Source organism: Lontra canadensis, unplaced genomic scaffold (assembly GCF_010015895.1).
Source record: "Lontra canadensis isolate GAN:19392208 unplaced genomic scaffold, GSC_riverotter_1.0 scaffold451, whole genome shotgun sequence".
Lineage (NCBI taxonomy): Eukaryota > Metazoa > Chordata > Mammalia > Carnivora > Mustelidae > Lontra > Lontra canadensis.
Window position 1 is genome coordinate 22,213 of NW_022631444.1, and position 19,227 is coordinate 41,439.

At 50.1% G+C, this 19,227-nt stretch overlaps 1 protein-coding gene across 1 annotated transcript; it reads left to right on the forward strand.

Annotated features, from left to right (window-relative positions):
* Positions 1-4,632: 4,632 nt before the first annotated feature.
* Positions 4,633-17,476, forward strand: LOC116863011 (peroxisomal sarcosine oxidase). Its single transcript, XM_032850484.1, has 8 exons — positions 4,633-4,822; positions 6,740-6,888; positions 14,091-14,304; positions 14,543-14,725; positions 15,226-15,378; positions 15,797-15,955; positions 16,550-16,625; positions 16,902-17,476. The coding sequence occupies exons 1-8, from the start codon at positions 4,709-4,711 to the stop codon at positions 17,030-17,032; spliced, it is 1,179 nt and encodes a 392-aa protein (XP_032706375.1). The 5' UTR covers positions 4,633-4,708; the 3' UTR covers positions 17,033-17,476.
* Positions 17,477-19,227: the final 1,751 nt, after the last annotated feature.

Sequence of the window (19,227 nt, forward strand, 5' to 3'; positions counted from 1 at the left end):
GCTTTAACCCACTGAGCCACCCAGGCGCCCCAGAATGTGCACTTTCAATATGTTTGGACACTCATAGAATGTCTCTGAAAGGAGACAAATGAAAATGCTAACAGTATTGCATGCGAGGAGAACAAAGTGGCTGAGGACAGGGTGGGAAGGAGACATCCTTTTTGCAGTGTTCTCTTTTGAGCCCTTTCATTGTTGGTCCCTATGTCTGTGTTACCTACTCAATTAGGCAATCAGAAGCAGACCCCGTCCCTTTAAGGAGTGGCGAGGGGGAGGAGGCAGCCCTGCTAACAATTGCAATCCACTTTGCTCATTGGTATCCCTGAGACTAGACACAGATAGTGAGAAAGGAGTCTAGGAGAGAGGACATCCAAGCTGGCTTGGGGGTGTCGGGGAATTTGGAATCATGATCATGGCTGGAACCTCTCTCAGCTCAGCCTTGCCAGGGCCTAAAGAGCATAGGGAGAAGGGACTCGCCCTAGAGCTGCAGAGGCCGGTATACAAACTGCCCTCTGCGTGCCAAGCTAAGGAGCTGCGATTTTATCGTAATAGGAAATGGGCAGCTGTTATGGAATTTTCAGTAGAGGAGAGTGACCTGTGTGATTTGCTGTTTAGAGAGAGAATTCTGGCAGGAGCGTGGAAGGATAGATTAAGAGGGGCAAGGAGAGGCCGGGAGACTGGTTATGAGGTTAATGCATGAATCTAGGTGAGCGGAGGCATATGGATGACCTGGGGCAAAGGCAGCAGAGGGCAGGGGAACGATGACGGGGTTGTGGGGGAGCAAAACCCGAGACATGCAATGGGTGTCTAAGCTGCACGGAGACCACGCACAGATCCAGCTCTGCAGTTCTTGGTTTTCTCACTCTGGCATCTTCTGCACATTCAGGGCCCCAAACCCCCCTGGCAGCTGGCAGGATGGGTCTGGACGGGCTACTTCCTGGTCTGCCTGCCTGCCTGCCTCCTCGCCCCAGGCTCCAGCGCCTTGGCAAAGAGGGGCGGGGCCCGGGGGTGGGGTGGGAGAGAACAGAAGATTCTCCCCCGCCATTCAACTCCTAAGTCTCTCTTATTTATGCCTCGCTCTCTCCCGACTCGAGTCGTCTCATTATTTCGAGCTGTACAGCTTGCTGCTTCCCTGGCTGGGCTCTCCCACCCTCGTGTGAGAAGTGTCAATCAAGCCGTCAGATGAGCAGCTCAGCCTCACATCCTCCGAGGCTCTGCCCCAGGACACAAGCCGCAATTGCTGACACACAGCAGTGCGGTCTAGGGCTGCTCGCTCTTTCTTTAATAGTCTTCCGATCCAAAATGGGTGTTGAAATGGAATTCGAGGGGATCGCTTCTCTCTGCCTGCCCCTGTCAGGACAGCCACAAGGACGGGCAACCCTGAGAGAGAGGGGAAGCCTTCAGAAGTCGATTTCCTTTTCATTTCAAGGTTGGGCCCCGGCCAGCGTCGGCTTTCCGAGGAGCTGTTTGAAATTCTTAACAAGAAGCCGAATGCTTGAGTCCAGGAATCCAGGGCAGGCTTGTGAAGTAGGGATGGGGAGATGGAATTGTCATCTTATTTCTGAAGGGATATTATATTAAACAAAGGAGAGATGGGCTATAGAGCCGCTTTTGTAGCCTCCCTGGAGAACCGAACAATAAGAAACGGGTCCGGGGAGCGGGGGGCGGGGCAGCAGGAAGACCTGAGGTTAGAACAAAGAAAGAACTTCCCCTGGTCCTGGACCCAGTGACCTGGGAGATCTGAGGAATCGGCTTCCCCAGGGGATTCCTCCTCCTTTTACAAATTGTGAATGGAAGCACAGTTTTGATAGAATATGGAAGCTAATGAGCATTAAGCCTAATTACCGTGCCAAATTCTCTTTAGAACTTTGATAACAGGCACACACAGAACTCACGGTTGTGATCCGAGTGTGTCTATTTGTGTTCTGTTCTTTTTCTCGGGATGATTTCCTACATACACACATTTCTATGTAGCCCACAGTCCACAGCTTGTCATTTTGAATCGCTACATAGTATTCCGTTGTGTCAATGTGCCAGAATTTGCTCAGCGATTCCCTCTGGCTGGGCTGTTTCCAATTTTCTATATTGTAAGCGCACGGCTATGAATGTCTTTATACAAATGTCTTTTTCTTCCCTAGGATATTTCTTGGGGGTATGATTCCCCAAGTCAGATTTCTAGATCAAAAGGTGTGAACCATTCGATCATGGGTGCACACTGCCCAGCTCTTTCCAGAAGGCCCAGACCATCTGAGTTGCCACCCTATTCTCTCTCCTTTCCCAGAGCACTGACAACAATAGATTTTATCGTTTTTTAAAAATTTCTGCTTATTTAATAAGCACATAGTCGTACCTTGAAGTTATTTAATTCCCATTTCTCTCCCTGCAGGTGAGGCTGGGCACTTTCATGTGAAGATTTATTGTCTGCTTTTCCTTGTGTATAAACTGTTCATCTTCTCTGACATCTTATCAAGAGGAATCTGGGGGCTGACCTTACCTATTTTTATCAAGCCTTTGCATATTTAAACAGTACACTTTTCCTGTTATGTCTACCATGTTTTACCTGTAAGGGAAATGTCCGGTTGTGAGGCAAATGCTAGCCCATCAATGTGGGTTAGGGGTGAGGTAGAGTTGAGATGACTCCTGGACTCTAGAGTCATCTGAAGCCAGTCATATTGTACCCCCTCTGTGGACCCCCATTTTCTTAGTAAAGGAGGGGCTTGGTGGAGAAGACAGCTAGTTGCCCTGGTCCCCCGGGAGCATCCTTTGCTGGGGGCAGGGGAGGGGGGACACTTTGCCAAGGCTGGGCAGCCACCTGGGGTCACACGGATTTCCTGATCCAGTATTTTTCCCTACTCACATATGGCCATGAAAGAAACAGCAAACTATTGAAATCAGAATCATCAGTACAAATTCTGATGAATCCCCAGTATGGCCTGGTGCTTAAGGGAACAGGGTCAGGAGCAGATAACCCCAGATAATCAGGATCACATCTCAGTGCCTATGTTTACCAGGTATGCGGCTTTGTAAGCCTTAATGTCTTTGGCTGTAAAGAGATATTTCAGGGGCGCCTGGGTGGCTCAGTACGTTAAGCATCTGCCTTTGGCTTGGGTCACGATCCTTGAGTTCTGGTATCAAATCCTGTGTCGGGCTCCCTCCTCTGTGGGGACCCTGCTTCTCTCTCTCCCTCTGCACCTTCCCCCAGCTCCTGCTCTCTCCCTCTCAAATTAAAAAAAAAAAAGAAAAAAAAAAGAGGTGTTTCAGGTATGGCTATATACCCCAAAATTTCGTGGCTAAAATAACTGTTTCTATTCTATCACAAGATTCTGTGGATCAGGAATTCAGGTGGGGCTTGGCTGGGTAATTTTCTTTCATGTGGCCTTAGTCGGGTCACTCAGTGGTACTGAGCTGCTGGTGGCTGGGCTGAGCTGGGGGTCCAAGATGGCTTCCCCCGTCTTTCTGGCTCTCCATGCACTCTCAGGGCCTCTGTACATGGTCTTTTCCACAGGCTGGTGGGACCTCTAACATGGTGGCTCAGGGCTCCAAGAGGAGCTGCAGGACCAGAAGAGGAAGTTCTCAGTGTCCTCAGGCCTGGGCCAGTGTCTCAGTGTCACTTCCGCTGTGTTGGTCACACTGTCACAGAGCCCATGGTGTGAAGAGTGACAAAGAATTGGGGGCCATCTTTAATGTGCCCAAAGTGGAGATAAACATATGTCCTCCTAGGGCTGCAGGAATTCAACGAGGTGATGCGTACAGAGACAGATTTACCGTGAAGCTAACTTCAACCACAGGGCTCGTTAATTAGACAGTTTCTTTCTAGTCCCTAGCACCCAACTTTGGATTCATAAATTTTCTTTTCCTTTCCTTAAAGAAGATCCCCGAATTGTCTAAGAACCGGGCCCTAGAAATCCCAGCTCTGTCCTGAATGCATATAGTGGTACTTACTTAGCACACAGCCGGGCCCAGAGGGTGGCCGGTCACTACAGGGCCCCTCCCTGCCTGGGGCTGGTGCCCAGTGCCCCCTCTGCGTCAGGAGAAGTCTCCTCCTCTCACTCTGTCCTTCCCATTTGTTCAAGATAATTTCTTCTTCTGTGAAAAAAATGAAAGTAAACCACACTGAGAATAATTTCATAATCACAAAACTGCCCTCCTGATTGTTTCCTGGGTCTACCCACTGACCTCGCCACCCACGGGGGGAGGTGGGCCTTACCCTGGGCAGAGTGCCAAGTCCTTAGCTCGGCCCTTTCAGAATCTCCAAAGGAAATCAGGCTGAAGGGAGGGAAGCCAGCAGGGGGAGGCAGCATTCCCGGTGCCCAGCTTGGTCTAGGAGGCATTGAAATTCCAGGGCCGAAGTCCCAGAGACAAAGATCATAATGAGACAGGAAGGTGGCATAGGAAGGATCCATTTGCATGACAATAATTGAGCCAAGAATAGAAAGCTAGGGGGATACAAGGGTGAGGCCGGCAGCTGAGCTGGGCTAAACCTCGGAAATCTGACTACCCAGTCCCGCTCTGCGGGGGAGGTGGGGGCTGAGCCCTAAAATAGGCTTTGCCTGGAGGGAGGAGCAGGGTAGAAGGACACAGCCCCAGGGGATTGTGGGAATGCTGGTCAGGCTGGACTTTGCCCTACTCCTCCTCCTTTAGCCCAGAGCTTACTTTTGCTTGCTTTCTCCTTTGTGTGTGGGCTTTGTAGCTGTAGGGCTAAGCGGGCATCATGGCTGCTCAGAAAGATCTCTGTGATGCCATTGTGATAGGGGCAGGCATCCAAGGCTGCTTCACAGCATACCACCTGGCCAAACACGGGAAGAGGGTCATCCTGCTGGAGCAGGTACTGTGTCCCCTCTGCACTCCCCACTTTAGGGACTGTCTCTCCCTCCTCCTCTAGCGAGAAGTTTCCAGAGCCAGCAGGCTTTGGGGTGAGGCCAAAGGGTCTGACTGTCAAATTTTGTGCAATTTGCAGCTTTGCTGCCTGGTGTGTTTCATGACAATGCAAAGAGTGTTCCACCCTCCCTAAGACCCACATTGGGTTTCCAGGCACATTTCCTCCTTTTCCTGCCTCCTGGTTCCTGCCCTTGATCAAGAAGTATCCCAGGTCCTATTCTCTTCCTTCCTGCCACTCAGTCTCTTCTGTGCCAAAATGTTTGATCCAGCTCAGAAAAATAATCCGTTCTGCTTTGGGTTACCTTAAGTAAAAATAATTTTGCCCAGAGGGAAAAGCTGATTTGTCAGCCTAAGAGGTAGGATTCCTCCCTGGGTGTTCCTGGCCTCACACCTTGGAACCCAGCAGAGCCTTCTGTTCCCCCCCTCCCCCCGCTACCTCTGGTTGATAGCAGCCTTATTGTTTGATACACCAGGAATAAGTAGGTCTTATTTGTCATTATAGAGAAGGTGACCCCATGCAGTCTATTCTTCCGTGATCACTGTACATGTTGGGGGTAAGGGAGCTCTGTATCTCCAGGGTCCTTCCCAGGGCAGGTCCACACAGACCACTTTCCAAAGGCTTCTATCCTCCCATCCTGCCTACAGCTATCCAGGTGGCTTTTGGTTCACTCTTCTTGGTAATGAACTGGGCTGGTTAGAAACCTTTTTTGTTTCTCTCTCGGTTTTCAGAAAGCCTAAGGGATTCCTGGTCTAACCTTGCAGGAAACTCTCCATCTTTTGCTAAATCCCAAGGTGATTCCCTTGTCCCAAGTGATCAGAACCCACAGAGAAAAATCATCAGCTTCCTTGTCCAGAAAATGAAGGGAGTTATGGAAAACAGCCTGGAGTTTCCTCAAAAAGTTAAAAATAGAGCTACCCTACAATCCAGCAATTGCTCCCCTAGGTATTGGCCCAAAGGGTATAAAAATACAGATTTGAAAATGTACATGAGTCTATGGCCATACCACCCTGAACGCGCCCAATCTCGTCTGAAAATGTACATGCATCCCCGTTTAGAGTAGCATGATCAACAATAGTCAAACTACGGAAAGAGCCCAAGTGTCCATCGACAGATGAATGGATAAAGAAGATGTGGTATATATATACAATGGAATATTACTCAGCTATCAAAAAAATGGAACTTTTGCCATTTGCAGTGATGGGGATGGAACCAGAGTGTATCATGCTAAGTGAAATAAATTAGTCAGAGAAAGACAAATACCATATGATTTCACTCATATGCGATATTACACCATATGTTAACTAACTAGAATTTAAATAAAATTTTTGGGAAAAAAAAAAACGAGAAGGGGCTAGACTGGAATGATCTCAAAGTTTCTTTCTGGTTATGCTTCTCAGGCGCCTGGGTGGCTCGGTCGGTTAAGCGTCTGTCTTCAGCTCACGTCATGATCCCAGGGTCTTGGGATCGAGGTCCGCATCGGGCTCCCTGAGTCTGCTTCTCCCTCTGCACACCCCCCATTCCTAGGCCCCGTCTCTCATGAAAAAATAAAATCTTTAAAAAACCAATTATGCTTCTCCATGAGACCAAGTGGGGAGGGGTTGCAACAGCATGACCAAAGACTAACTAACAGAGGGACTTAGGGAAGTGAGTAATGTTACCAAAAGGGAAGCTGAGTTAAGCTACTGAGAACATCTATGCTGTTGGCCAGATCAGTAACTTGGACGTAAAGGGAGACTGTATGGAAATATTTAAAGAATAAGTGCTCCTGCCTGACAACACACGAGGAGCTAGCTCCTAAGTGGGGGAAGGGACCGCGTGCAAGAGGTAACAGGTTCAGTTGTCTCTCTTGTTCTCCATTTCCAGTTTTTTCTACCACACTCCCGAGGAAGCTCCCATGGGCAGAGCCGGATAATCCGGAGGGCGTACCCCGAAGACTTTTACACCCAGATGATGGATGAGTGCTACCAGATATGGGCCCAGCTGGAGCGTGAGGCTGGGACCCAGTTACACAGGTTGGCAGGTGGGGGAATTGCTTGAATTGTGGGACCCAGGGCCTGGAGGTGCTTTGAGTAGGTGAGGGGGCAGGGCCATGAACACCGGAAGTGCAGTGGAGGGACACAGGGTCTAGGGACATGCCAGACACGTGGGAACGTTCTCCTCACTATCCTGATCGCCCTGTCGGTGAGTCCAGCTGGCTCCTGCCACCCTCTGAGTTCCAGCAGTGGGTTCCCAGCATGTGTCCAAGGCCAGCAGAGGGTGTGTGGGGAAGACAACTGAAAAGACACTGGGAGCAGATACCCAGAGCTGGGGTTTGCCTCTGCATCTCTGTGTAGTCATCTGAGACTCTTTTAGGGAAGCGGTTGAAATAAAGGAAGAGGCTGCCATCTTCATTCTTTATATTCCTGCTAATAGCATAACCGGGTCCCCTCCCCTAGAGCGACCCCTATAATCCACTCATTTTCTCTGAATGCCTCTCCCTGTAGGTCTCCTCTTCAGACCCCATTGCTTGCTAGGGATCTCTGCTGTCCCTGTGGCTCTCTAACCCTTAAGATTCCTCTGCTCCCCACAACCCCCGCCCACAACCTCCACTGACCTTTCAAACACTCATGGGGAAGAAAGCAGACAATCCACGGCCCATAGAGAGCTTTAACCCACCCGCCCCACATCCCTTCCCACCTTCGCTGTGGCTCTTAACCGAACTTTCTACAAAACCACAGCTCTATCCTAGAGGGTGGCAGTTATTTTAATGGCCAGGAACCAAGAGGTTACTGTTCTGTTGCAAAAACACCATTAACTTAAGAACAAAGTGAAATCCATTATGCAAATACAGCTAGGACAGCTAATTACAGATTTATTCCAGAGGCAGCTAATGCGCCCAGCACCCAAATAAAGGAGCATGTCTCACTGAAGGGTGGCCCGTCTAAACGACCCCTCTCTGTCAGCCATCTGTGAATACTGCTGAGTTTCGGCTACTAAAGGAGGTGGTGAGGCCTTGGAGGGCACCCTTCTCCCCAGCAGACAAGGAAGTAACTAAGAAATGATGTTAGGAGAGTCTCTGGAATCTTTCAGAGGGGACATGATTCTGGAGAACGGACTTGAACTTGACTTTGTGCTCTACCTCTTACTGGCTGCGTGACATTGGAAAATTTTGTGTACTTCTCTGTGCCTCATTTTTATTTCACAAGGCTTTGTGGAAGATTAAATGAGACTTTTTCTTTAAGAGAAGGAGTGGGGAGGGGCAGAGGGCGAGGAAGAGAGACACTATTAAGCAGGCTCCACGCCCAGATGAGCAGTTGTGGGGCTTGATGTCACAACCCTGAGATCACGACCTGAGCTGAAATCAAGAGTCAGAGGCTTAACCAACGGAGCCACCCAGGTGACCCTTAAACAACACTCTCGTGAAGTACTTGGCATAGAGCCTAGCCCCTTTCGATAAATGGCAGCTCGTTCTACCTATTTTGCACCAGCTGTATCCTATCTCCATCGCACAGGGAGGAAGAAGGGCAAAGGGAGACAGGTGGGATGCAGCAACTATGGACATCAAGGAGAATGGCGGCTGGAACGAGGGAAAGGAACGCTTGGGTAGGAGATTCTCATCTCACCGTCCTCTTCTTGGCAGGAGGACAGGAATTTGGAGGGGCTGTGGGACCCGGTGGACCTAGCTCTACATGTCAGCTCTGACACATTTAGGTGTGTGGTTTGGAGCAAGCTGTTTAACCTCTGTGAGACTCAGCGTTCTCACCTGTAAAGGAGGGGTGCGGATTTCATGGGACTATGGTGAGGATGAGCCTGTGAAGGGCTTCGAGTGGTATTGACCAGTCCTTCGTCATCACCATCACCGCCATCATCCCGTATTTAGCGCTCGTGATAAGAAACTAAGGCTGTTTTAAAAGTGCTCAGGACGGGGCGCCTGGGTGGCTCAGTGGGTTAAGCCTCTGCCTTTGGCTCAGATTATGATATCGGGGGTCCTGGGATCAAGCCCCGCATCAGGCTCTCTGCTCAGTGGGGAGTCTGCTTCCCTCTCTCTCTGCCTGCCTCTCTGCCTACTTGTAATCTGTCAAATAAATAAACAAAATCTTAAAAAAAAAACCAAACTCTAAATGTTAACTCACTTAATTCTCCCCATAACCTATGAAAGGGTTGCTACCGAGCCGTGAGGGTCTTAACCTGTTAGTGCAAATCGCAAGCCCTATTCTTAGTGTCGAATAGGGCTTGGCGGACTTTTTCCAGAATGGCCACATAGTATTTTAGACTTCGCAGGCCATATGGTCTCTTTTGTAACTGTTCAACTCTGCCAGTTACCCAATGCTGCCATTGTAGTGGGGAAGCAGCCCCCGATGATGCGTAAATAAATGAGCATAGGTGTGTGCCAATAAAACTTTATTTGTGGATGCTGAAATTTCATTCACTTTTCGTGTCGCGAAATATTCTTTTTAAATCAACCATTAAAAAATATAAAAATCATCTTGGCTTATATGACAAACAAGAATAGGTGGTAGACCTGATCTGGTTCCTGGGTCATAGTCTGCTGGCTGGTTTAGAAGATACTTCAGACTGGTGACCTTGTCCGTCCCCTCTGTTCAACAAACTGATGTCTAAATCATCCCGGGTCGAAAGACTGCTAATGTATATTTAAAGCCAGGAACATATCGTAGACCCTCTGGAAAGACCATTCTGATGCCTTACCTTCCCAGTTATGAAAAATGAAGAGTAAAGTGAATGTGCTTTGGAAAATCTTCCAAGCTCAACAGGGGGCTAGGCGTTGCCATTATTATTATTATTATTATTACCATTATCATTATCAAGTCCTTTCTCGTGGCTAATCAGATTTACACGGGCACACTCATTTATTTGGTTCTTTGACTCAGGAACACAGAATGGATACTTCCCATTTCTGGCTTTTGTTCTTGATTCTTATTTTCTAAATGATTCATCATCTTCCTGGTTCTTATTCTCCTAGGTGCTGCTGGGAGAACGAGCACAACATCATAATCTAACTGATAGATACGAGTGTATTTTCTTAAGGCTATTTGATGGTGATAACAAACAAACAAACAAGTATCTTCGGGCGTTGGTCACTAAGGCAGCTGTCCGATTCTTTATATTCTGTTCTGACTCTTTCAGTGACAGTGGCATACTCAACCTGGGTGGGCTCAGGATATTTGCATAGATGCCGGGTACAGACGACCCGTGTGTGAGATCACAAGGTCTGAGTGTTTTGTGATGTGTACAGCCGGGACCCTGATACCACCAGCAAATCCCAGCTCTGGGGCCCTTCTCTCGCTTGCCCCGCCTTCTCCCTTTGAGTCCTAATATCTAGCTCCTGACCCAGGCTGCCCCTGCTTAGCTGACAATATCAGACAAGATCACAGCCGTAGGCAATACAGCTGCTGGCAGAACCTGGCGGGCCCCCTCCGCAGCTGCTGCTTCCTGTGTCTGTGAAGTGTCTGGCTTGTCAGCCACATCCCCTCCCCGGAGCAGTCTTTGTTAACCAATTCCACCTCGGCCCACTGAGCGAAGATGAAAGCCAAGAGCTCCTCCAAAACCAACAAAGACAGCAGCCATTACTGAGTCTCTTCCCCAAGGTGACTCTGGGAGCCTGCTTGACTGGCATTTTTTAACCCCCGGAGGGGGAAGTGGGAGCCGGGGATGGGAGGTGGCAGGTGCAGGGAGAGCTCTGTGCCCCTCCCAGTGGCTCCCTTCTCCATTCGGCCTCCGGTCCTGCTGTAGTAACAGATGGAAATCCCTGATCACCAGCTCCTTACATCACGTCCGAGGCTTAGTCGGCTAGAGGAGTCAACAAGGTCCTTGGGAGGATTCTTCGATTACCTCTTCCTCGTGTTGGATCCAGCTAGGACTGGGGGAAGGCACAGCTCATACCTCATTCTCTGTGCTCAGCTGACGGCGTGCTGGGAGCTGCGCTCTTTCCAGGGTCCCTGACAACCCAGTCTTTCTTCAAGGAGCTTCTTTCTAGGCCAGCCCTGACCAGGCATCTCCTGGACCTTTCTTCTTCTTCTTCTTCCTTTTTTTTTTTTTTTTTTTGCGATGGCCTTATCTCTTCTCATTCCTCTCCTCCCAAACTTTTGTAGCCTAGGTCTGAGTCGAAAAAGAGAGGAGGGAGGCCCAGAGCACAGGGGTGAGAAATTGGTGCAGAATGAGCGGTCTGTTTATTGGGATCTAGGAAAAGCCATTAAGAAAATAAGCACTTAAATGATTTTCAATCTGCCCATGGAAGTCATCTATCTTCATACTGGGGAGAAAAGGCCCATTCTCTGATCCCGGTTTTGACTGACTGATTTCCAATTCTCGAAGCATTTCCCACAGGAGCCTCTCACCTATCTCCCATAATGACAGGCCTTTGCATTCGCAGGCAGTGTTTTACATTTATTTCCGATTTGCTCATAATGGTCAAAAATCTCTCTCCAATCCGAGGCATTTCTCCAGCAGTGCACGGTTTCCCTCAGGCCAAATAGCTCAGCTGTGATCCACGGAAAATGAAAATTTCCCAAACGCGTCTTCGGACTAGGGGAGGGTCCAGCATCACAAATTCAGATGGAAAATTTCCCACTGTTAGATCAATATCTGGGCTAAGAAATAAATGCCACAGGGGCAGAGAGCTGGAGCAAAATGATTACAATCGGCACAATTACATTCACCGGCAGAATCATCTCACTGATTACTCCCGGGGATGGGAGCTCCGGCTTCATACACCATGGGACGGCTTGGGAATTAGAACATCACTCAGCATTTCAGAATTCGACAGATTGGTCTGTTGTCTTGGCCTGAGTTTGTTTTCCCCATACAGCACCTTCCTGTAAGAGGAGTTCGGACTTCAAGGAAAGAAGGAAGGAAGGGAGGGAGGGAGAGAGGAAGGGAGGAAGGGTGGAAGGGAAGGAGCTAAACTGTAGGGTATGTGGGAGACCATGGTGGGTATACTGCAGGCAGGGGTTGGGATAGGCTGCTCTGAGATTCCTGAGCCAGGGATCTGACTGGGTAACTGCTAAGGTGAGGGTTAAGCCCATCTTCCCCAGAATCCCATCCAGCCCCAACAGCATCCAGTAAAAAGGACTCAGGGTCATACACTTGCGTGACTTCTTAATGATTCCCTTTACCTGACTGAGAGGAGTGTCCTAGGCAAGTTTTCATTACCTGAGAACCAATCTGAAGTCCTTTGGGGGGCCATGGGGAAAGGCCCCTGTTGGCTAGCGGGGATTCAACAGCATCTTCCTTCTGCAAAGCTTTGAAGAGGCAGAGGCGCTCAATTCTTTTTGCTGGTGCTCAATGCCGGGTAGGCGGGGGCCATGGCGAATGGATTGGGCACGCTGCGCGCCTCTGTGTACTGACACCAGCCCCAGGGCCCGCTGTGTCCCTAACCCCTCCCAATCTTCTCTTTAATCCCCCCAACCAGATAATGTGGGATTTGGAAGCATGTAATATCCATGAGACTCCATTATAGGCTATTACGAGCTTTATACACAGTACCTGGGGGATGTACCAGGCCGATGCTGGTCACCGCAGCTGCTGAAAGGGAAAGGGACTGCGGCACTGGTCCCAAGGGCTGAAGTGACCCTTACATTGTTCAGATCCGTTCCCACCGAACGTATAGATCGGCTCTGGTCTCTCGCGACAGAGAGACGGGAAATATTAAAGAAAAACAGCGTTCACTCCCCTAGAGAGTAAGAAGCAGAAAGGGAAGTAGAGGGAGGAACAAAACCATAGAATCACTGGGATCGAGCCCTCTGCTGGAACCCTCAGAGACCACCTCCTGGTGTTTCTGCAAGAGGGTGCTGTCTGCATTTCGGTGGGATCTCACTGAGCTTTGCAGGGTCAGCCCACTTAATGTGAGGAGCCATGCCCAGGCATTGTGGCAACTTAAAAAATGGCCCATGCCTGGTCCCTGTGTCCCAGGGTCAGGGCGGGAGCACCGATAGGCCAGCCGGCATGCATTACAGAGGAATCTGGGGCCTGGAGCAGTATGCAACCCAAACATCAGGAGGCGTCTGCCCAGACAGGACCCAGAGCCTCTGATCCCCCAGGAGCCTTTCCAGGAAACAGACAGCCTCAGAGGGGGACCTGAGAGATGCGCAGCAAGGGACAGAACATGATATGAGGGGAAAAGGGCCACAGGAAAAGAAAGAGCAGGGCGGTGGAGGAGGGGGAAAGAGGATAAAGAATCAAGATCAGGGGCACCTGGGTGGATCAGTAGGTTGGGCGTCTGCCTTCGGATAGGGTCATGGTCCCTGGGTCCTGGGATCAAGCTCCCTCTCCCACTTCCCTCCCCGCTTCTCATGTGTATACTGTCTGTCCCAAATAAATAAAATCTTTAAAAAAAAAAAAAAAAAGAATCGAGATCAGAATAGTGAGTGGGCCAGGGGATGGAGGAAGAGGAAGAAACACCTACCACTTTCTAGCTGCAGCATAAAGAGGATTTCCGATGTCTGCCCTCCAGGGCGGGATGGATCCTGAGAGGATGGAGGGACAAGCAAACCAATAGTGAGAGCCAGGGGCAGACTTGGGAATGGGCAGGCAGCCAGCTCAGGAATACTGAATGTGACCCTAATGACAGCATTGAGCTGACTTTACCAGTTCTTTTTATTTTATAAACATATAAATATATATACATATGTATATATATTTAAAGATTTTATTTACTTACTGGGCAGAGAGAGGGAACACAAGCAGGGGGAGTGGGAGAGGGAGAAGCAGGCTTTCCATTGAGCAGGGAGCCCAATGCGGGGTTCGATCCCAGGACGTTGGGATCATGACCTGAGCCGAAGGCAGATGCTTAACGACTGAGTCACCCAGGCGCCCCTTAAATATATATTTTTAAGATTTATGTATTTATTTGAAAGAGAGAGAGCTTGCGTGAGCATGAGCAGGGGGAGGGACAGAGGGAGAGAATCTCAGCAGATTCACCGCTGAGCTTGGAGCCCCACATGGGCTTGATCCATGACCCATGAGATCATGACGTGGACCTAAACCAAGAGTTGGATGCCCAACCAACTGAGCCACCCAGGTGCCCCCATTTTTTTTTTTTTTTAATCTTATGCAGTAGGCTCCATGCTCCACTGACTGAGCCAGCCAGGTACCCTGACTTTACCAGTTCTTTGCACAGGGTCCCTTGATGGGACCCTTGCTGAAGAATGAGAGCGAATGGCCCAGGGCCCTGACTCATACCCTCACCCATATGCCTTTATTTATTTATTTATTACAGGCAGACTGGGCTACTGCTGCTGGGAATGAAGGAGAATTCAGAATTAAAAACCATCCAGGCCACTTTGTCTCGACAGGGGGTGGAACACCAGTGTCTCTCGGCTGAGGAACTAAAGCAATGTTTCCCCAATGTTCGGTTGGCCAGGGGAGAAGTGGGGCTCTTGGACAAGTCTGGAGGGGTTCTCTATGCAGACAAGGCCCTCAGAGCCCTCCAGGTAATACGTACAATATTTGGGGCAAGGTGTGGCTGACGAGGGCCTTCACCCTGTTGGGTTTATTCTGGACCTTTTGGGCAAGGCACTTTATATATGCTGCTAGGCCTTGTCACTATGGGACAGGAGGTCTGGAGTCTGTGCTCTCTGTTCCTCCCGAAGTTGAGGGACTCTCTTGTTCACCAGGGTGAACCATACAGAGAGCTAACTCATTTGCCCATCCCTGCCGCTGCCCTTTCAGGATGCAATTCAGCGTCTCGGAGGCCTAGTGCATGATGGAGAGAAGGTGGAGGAGATAAAACCAGGGCAACCCATCACAGTGAGAAGTACTTCCAGGAGCTACCAAGCCAGAAGCTTGATCATCACAGCGGGTCCTTGGACCAACCGGCTCCTCCGTCCCCTGGGAATTGAGCTGCCCCTCCGGGTAAGGGGTTGCTGGAAGCCCGAGAATTGGTGCCTAAGAGAAGATGCCTGGGAGTCTGGTGGACTCAAGCTTGAGTCCCGGAACTGCTACTTGCTAGTGGACGAACATGGGCTGATTAATTCCCCTCAAGAGCCTCAGTTTTATAACATGTAAAATGGGGACAGGGCTGTTGGAGAATTAGATGATCAAATCAATAGAAAGCCCTCAGGAACTCACTAAATCTGAGGCATTAATAAGTGCTGGAGAGAGAAATAGGGCTGAGTGTAGTTATGGGAGACTAAGTCTGGGGGAAGAGACAGAGATGTGGAGATCTTTATGTCTCATATTAAAATGGAACAGACCACGGATGTGAGAATTGGGTAAAACAGGATAGACAGGTTAAGGGGGGGCATCCAGGCTTGTATTCAAGAGCTATAGGACCTCAGAAGAAACTGTTCTCACCGTCTGGACAGTTTCATGGCTTTCCCCCTTCATCTCCCACTTCCTCTTTCTACTTCAAGACCCTGCGGATCAATGTGTGTTACTGGAGAGAGAAGGTTCCTGGAAGCTATGGTGTGTCCCAGGCCTTTCCTTGCTTCCTGGGGCTGGGCCTCAGCCTGGCTCCCCACCACATCTATGGGCTGCCTTCCGGAGAGTACCCAGGGCTGATGAAGGTGAGCAGAAAGGCCCAGAGGGGGCTAGTAGGACCTACCCACCCCCGACCCTCAGATTTGGGGCAGCTGCTCTAACTCCCCTTTGAACAGATTCCAGGGATCCCCCAGCAGCAGGAGCGGAGAACACTTCCCTATTCTTTATTTGCAATGCAAGACACCCCACCCCTCAAGCTGTCCGGAGGCCCAACAAAGGGAACCCTTCCTTGGCAAACATGGGGCTGTGGGTGGGGTGGGGGGGGAGTGTAGAAGGAACAGCCAAGGGAACCTCCTGTGGCAACAAACGGCACCTGTCAGGGCTGGGGATGGCTGGGATGATGGATGGGAGCACTCTGTGCACGAGCCTGCCCCCTGGGCTGGGTGGGTGTTCAGGAAGGCCCGGACCCTTGCCACTGCTCACACTGCTCTGATTGGGAGCTAGGTCTGCTATCACCACGGCAACAATGCAGATCCTGAGGAGCGGGACTGCCCCGAAGCATTCTCAGACACCCAAGACATCCACATTCTGAGCCACTTTGTTAGAGATCACTTACCTGACCTAGAGCCCAAACCTGCCATTGTGGAGCGCTGCCTGTATACGGTAAGGGTGTGGGCAGCCTGGCCAGGCCCAGCCCCTTCCCGGGCCCTGGGAACAGGGGAAGGAGACAGACCCTGCACAGCTCGGGCTTGCTGCTGTTTGACCCCTGACCTGGTAAGTGACTTGAAACGAATGACTTCTTTCCATGGGTTTGGTTCCCCTCCATATCAGAGAGGGCCCATGAGAGGTTTTCATATTCCTTTTCATTAGCAGACTAGGCTTATGCCTGGCAGCCCCTCGCGACGTTTCCCAGAAGAGCTCTAAAAGATTTTTTGGCAAGATGTTCTAGTTGAACAGGCCGTAGGGATGAAGAGAAGAGACAGATGTCACCAGGGCCCGAGGCGTCTTGGCTAAAGTTAGTTTACATGCATTCACTGAGCACCTACTGGGTTCATAGCCCTGGATGAGCGGAGAGGCAGATGGACAAATGAGAAAGACTGTCGTCCCTGGAGGGGGCGCTGGCATGCAGAACGCATTCCCGTGCCCCGTTCCCATTCTTTCTGGAAAGCAACCCAGCCTCTTCCCCTCCCCCCGAACCTGCAGTTCTTCCTTCTCCTTCTCTCCTCGAAGGACACCAGTGTGATTGTTTCTTTCTAGAACACCCCCGATGAGCACTTTGTTCTTGATCGCCACCCGAAGTATGACAACATTGTCATTGGTGCTGGATTCTCTGGTGAGCCTGAGTGGGGCAGGATGTGCCTCAAAGCCCACCTATCTCACTGTCAGGCAAAATGGCGTCTTCTACGCTCTGGGCTGGCCAAGGCCTAGACTTGAGTGTACAAAGGGGCTGGGTGGGCAGACAGAGAAGAAGAGGTACTTCTGGTGGGAGGCAACTTCCCACGTTGGATGTGGACCAAGAAGAAAGTTAGCCCAATTTAGGGAGAGGGTGGTAGACATCTAGGCCGTTGTCCTTGAGGATGCCTGATCTCACCTTCTCTCCTTTCCGTAGGACATGGATTCAAGCTCTCCCCTGTTGTGGGGAAGATCCTGTATGAATTAAGCATGAAATTAACACCATCCTATGACTTGACACCTTTTCGAATGAGCCGCTTCCCTGGCCTGTGTAAAGCCCACATTTGACCCCTGGCCAGCTTTAACCTCTCGCTATTAAATGACAGCCTGTTCCCTTGCCTCTCTTGAGTCCCCTGTCAACAGCGGATGATTGAATCGACCTTCTTTCTCTGGCCAGCTCCCCATCCCACTACTTTCTTGCTTCCAGAAGGTCAACCAGATATTCTATCATCACCAAGTAACAAGGACCTTTGAAATGGATGTCTCAATAAGGAGGATGCCCAGGGATGGGCTCAGGGAACCCAAGCAGTTGTTATAATTGTCTTCCATGAAACGTTTATAAACTTGGGGTGGTTTAACTGAAGCAGCCCAGGGGAGGGTAAATAAAATGATTTGTAGATCGCTACTGCCCTTGGAGTTCCTTTTCCTAAAACTAGAGCCACCCTTCATCACAACCCCAGCCCCACAAATCTGGCTCACCTTGGGTGCGCAGTGAATGTTTGTTGAAAAAAACGTGTTGGAAAAGCAAGAAATGAAGAGCTGCATTGCATTCAAGTCTGCGGTGGGCTTTCTTCTTCATGCGACCTTACCTTTTAGAGACTCTTGTTGTCTAAATCAGCGCCAAAGTCCATAACCCCAAGAATTCTTGGGATCTTTATCCCCTCAGTGCCCTGCACTCTCTTTCCCTGGATCTTTTGTCTGGTTCTCATCCTCTCTCTGACTCTGTAAAGACACTTAGCTCCCCAGTCTCTCATTAGGGTGTATTGTCAGGTCCTTATGAAGATGGAGCTGTTATACCAGAAAGGAAGAGAGAGACACACTCGCTTAGAAACCCTGTTCAATGTTTGAATGTTAAATGTGCCATTTTATTATCATTAGGATTGCTCCCACTTAATGAAACGGCATTAGCACCGAGTCGGCTGGCCTCCTTGCACTAATTACTTTGGAAGGGAACAGGCTCATAACGACCCCAGGGTGGGTGGGAGGGGGGTGAGGGGTGGAAACCTGGACTTGGGGGATGTGTGCTGGGCTGAGACCCCAGTGGGAGCATCTCCAGACCAGGTTGGTTTGACCTGAGAGCTTGCCTGCTCCGGGGAGGAAAAGGAAAAACCCTGCAACCAGTTGGGGCAGAAATGTGAGAAGGCAGCCCTGAGGGGGAAGAGTGGGAAATGGGAGTAGGAGTAAAAATATTCCCAAAGGAAAGACAACACAGAGGGAATTGCCTCATAGGCCTAGGCACACAGATCCGACCTGATTTCTCCAGGGCATTTTAAAAGCCAGACAGCGTCCCCAGCCCCCTGCCGGCTCTGCATCTTGGGTGCTCTCAGAGGCTCCCCGAACCTCAGCCTCCACAAAATGGGACTAATCACATCTGTAAAGTCGGAATAATGCGCCACAATGTGGATGAGCCTTGCAGACATGCCGCTAAGTGAAATAAGCCAGACACAAAAGGACAGACCCTGGAGGGTTCCACTGACAGCAATCAGATGCAGAAGAATGGGAGGTGGAGTGGTTGCCTGCAGGGGCTGGGGAGAGGGGATGCAGGAGACATTAGTGTTTAATGGACATAGGGTTTCAGTTTGGGAAGATAAAGACGTTCGGCCGATGGATGGTGGTGATGGTTTGGATGATGTGGGAAAGAGGTTAGGGTTCCAAACTGACGGCCAAGATAGAATTCTTGAGATGTGTTTGGTGCCGAAATGTGGTTTTATTAAAGCACGGGGACAGGGGTGCCTGGGTGGCTCAGTGGGTTAAAGCCTCTGCCTTCGGCTCAGGTCATGATCCCAGAGTCCTGGGATTGAGCCCCACATCAGGCTCTCTGCTCAGCGGGAAGCCTGCTTCTCCCTCTCTCTCTCTGCCTGCCTCTCTAACTGTGATCTCTGTCTGCCAAAAAAAAAAAAAAAAAAAAAAAAAAAAGGCACGGGGACAGGACCCGTGGGCAGAAAGCTGTGCTGGGGTCGTGAGGACTGGCAGATTATGTACTTTCAAGTTGGGAGGGGGTTAGGGACAGCGTAAGCCTCCCAGGTATTTTGGAAACGAGGTATCCTGGATTTTTTTTTTTTTTAAAGATTTTATTTATTTATTTGACAAGTAGGCAGAGAGAGGCGGGGGGGAAGCAGGCTCCCCAATGAGCAGAGAGCCTGATGCGAAGCTTGATCCCAGGACCCTGGGATCATGACCTGAGCCGAAGGCAGAGGCTTAAACCATTGAGCCACCCAGGCGCCCCAGTTTCCTGGATCTTGAGGGGTCTAGCTCTTGTTGGG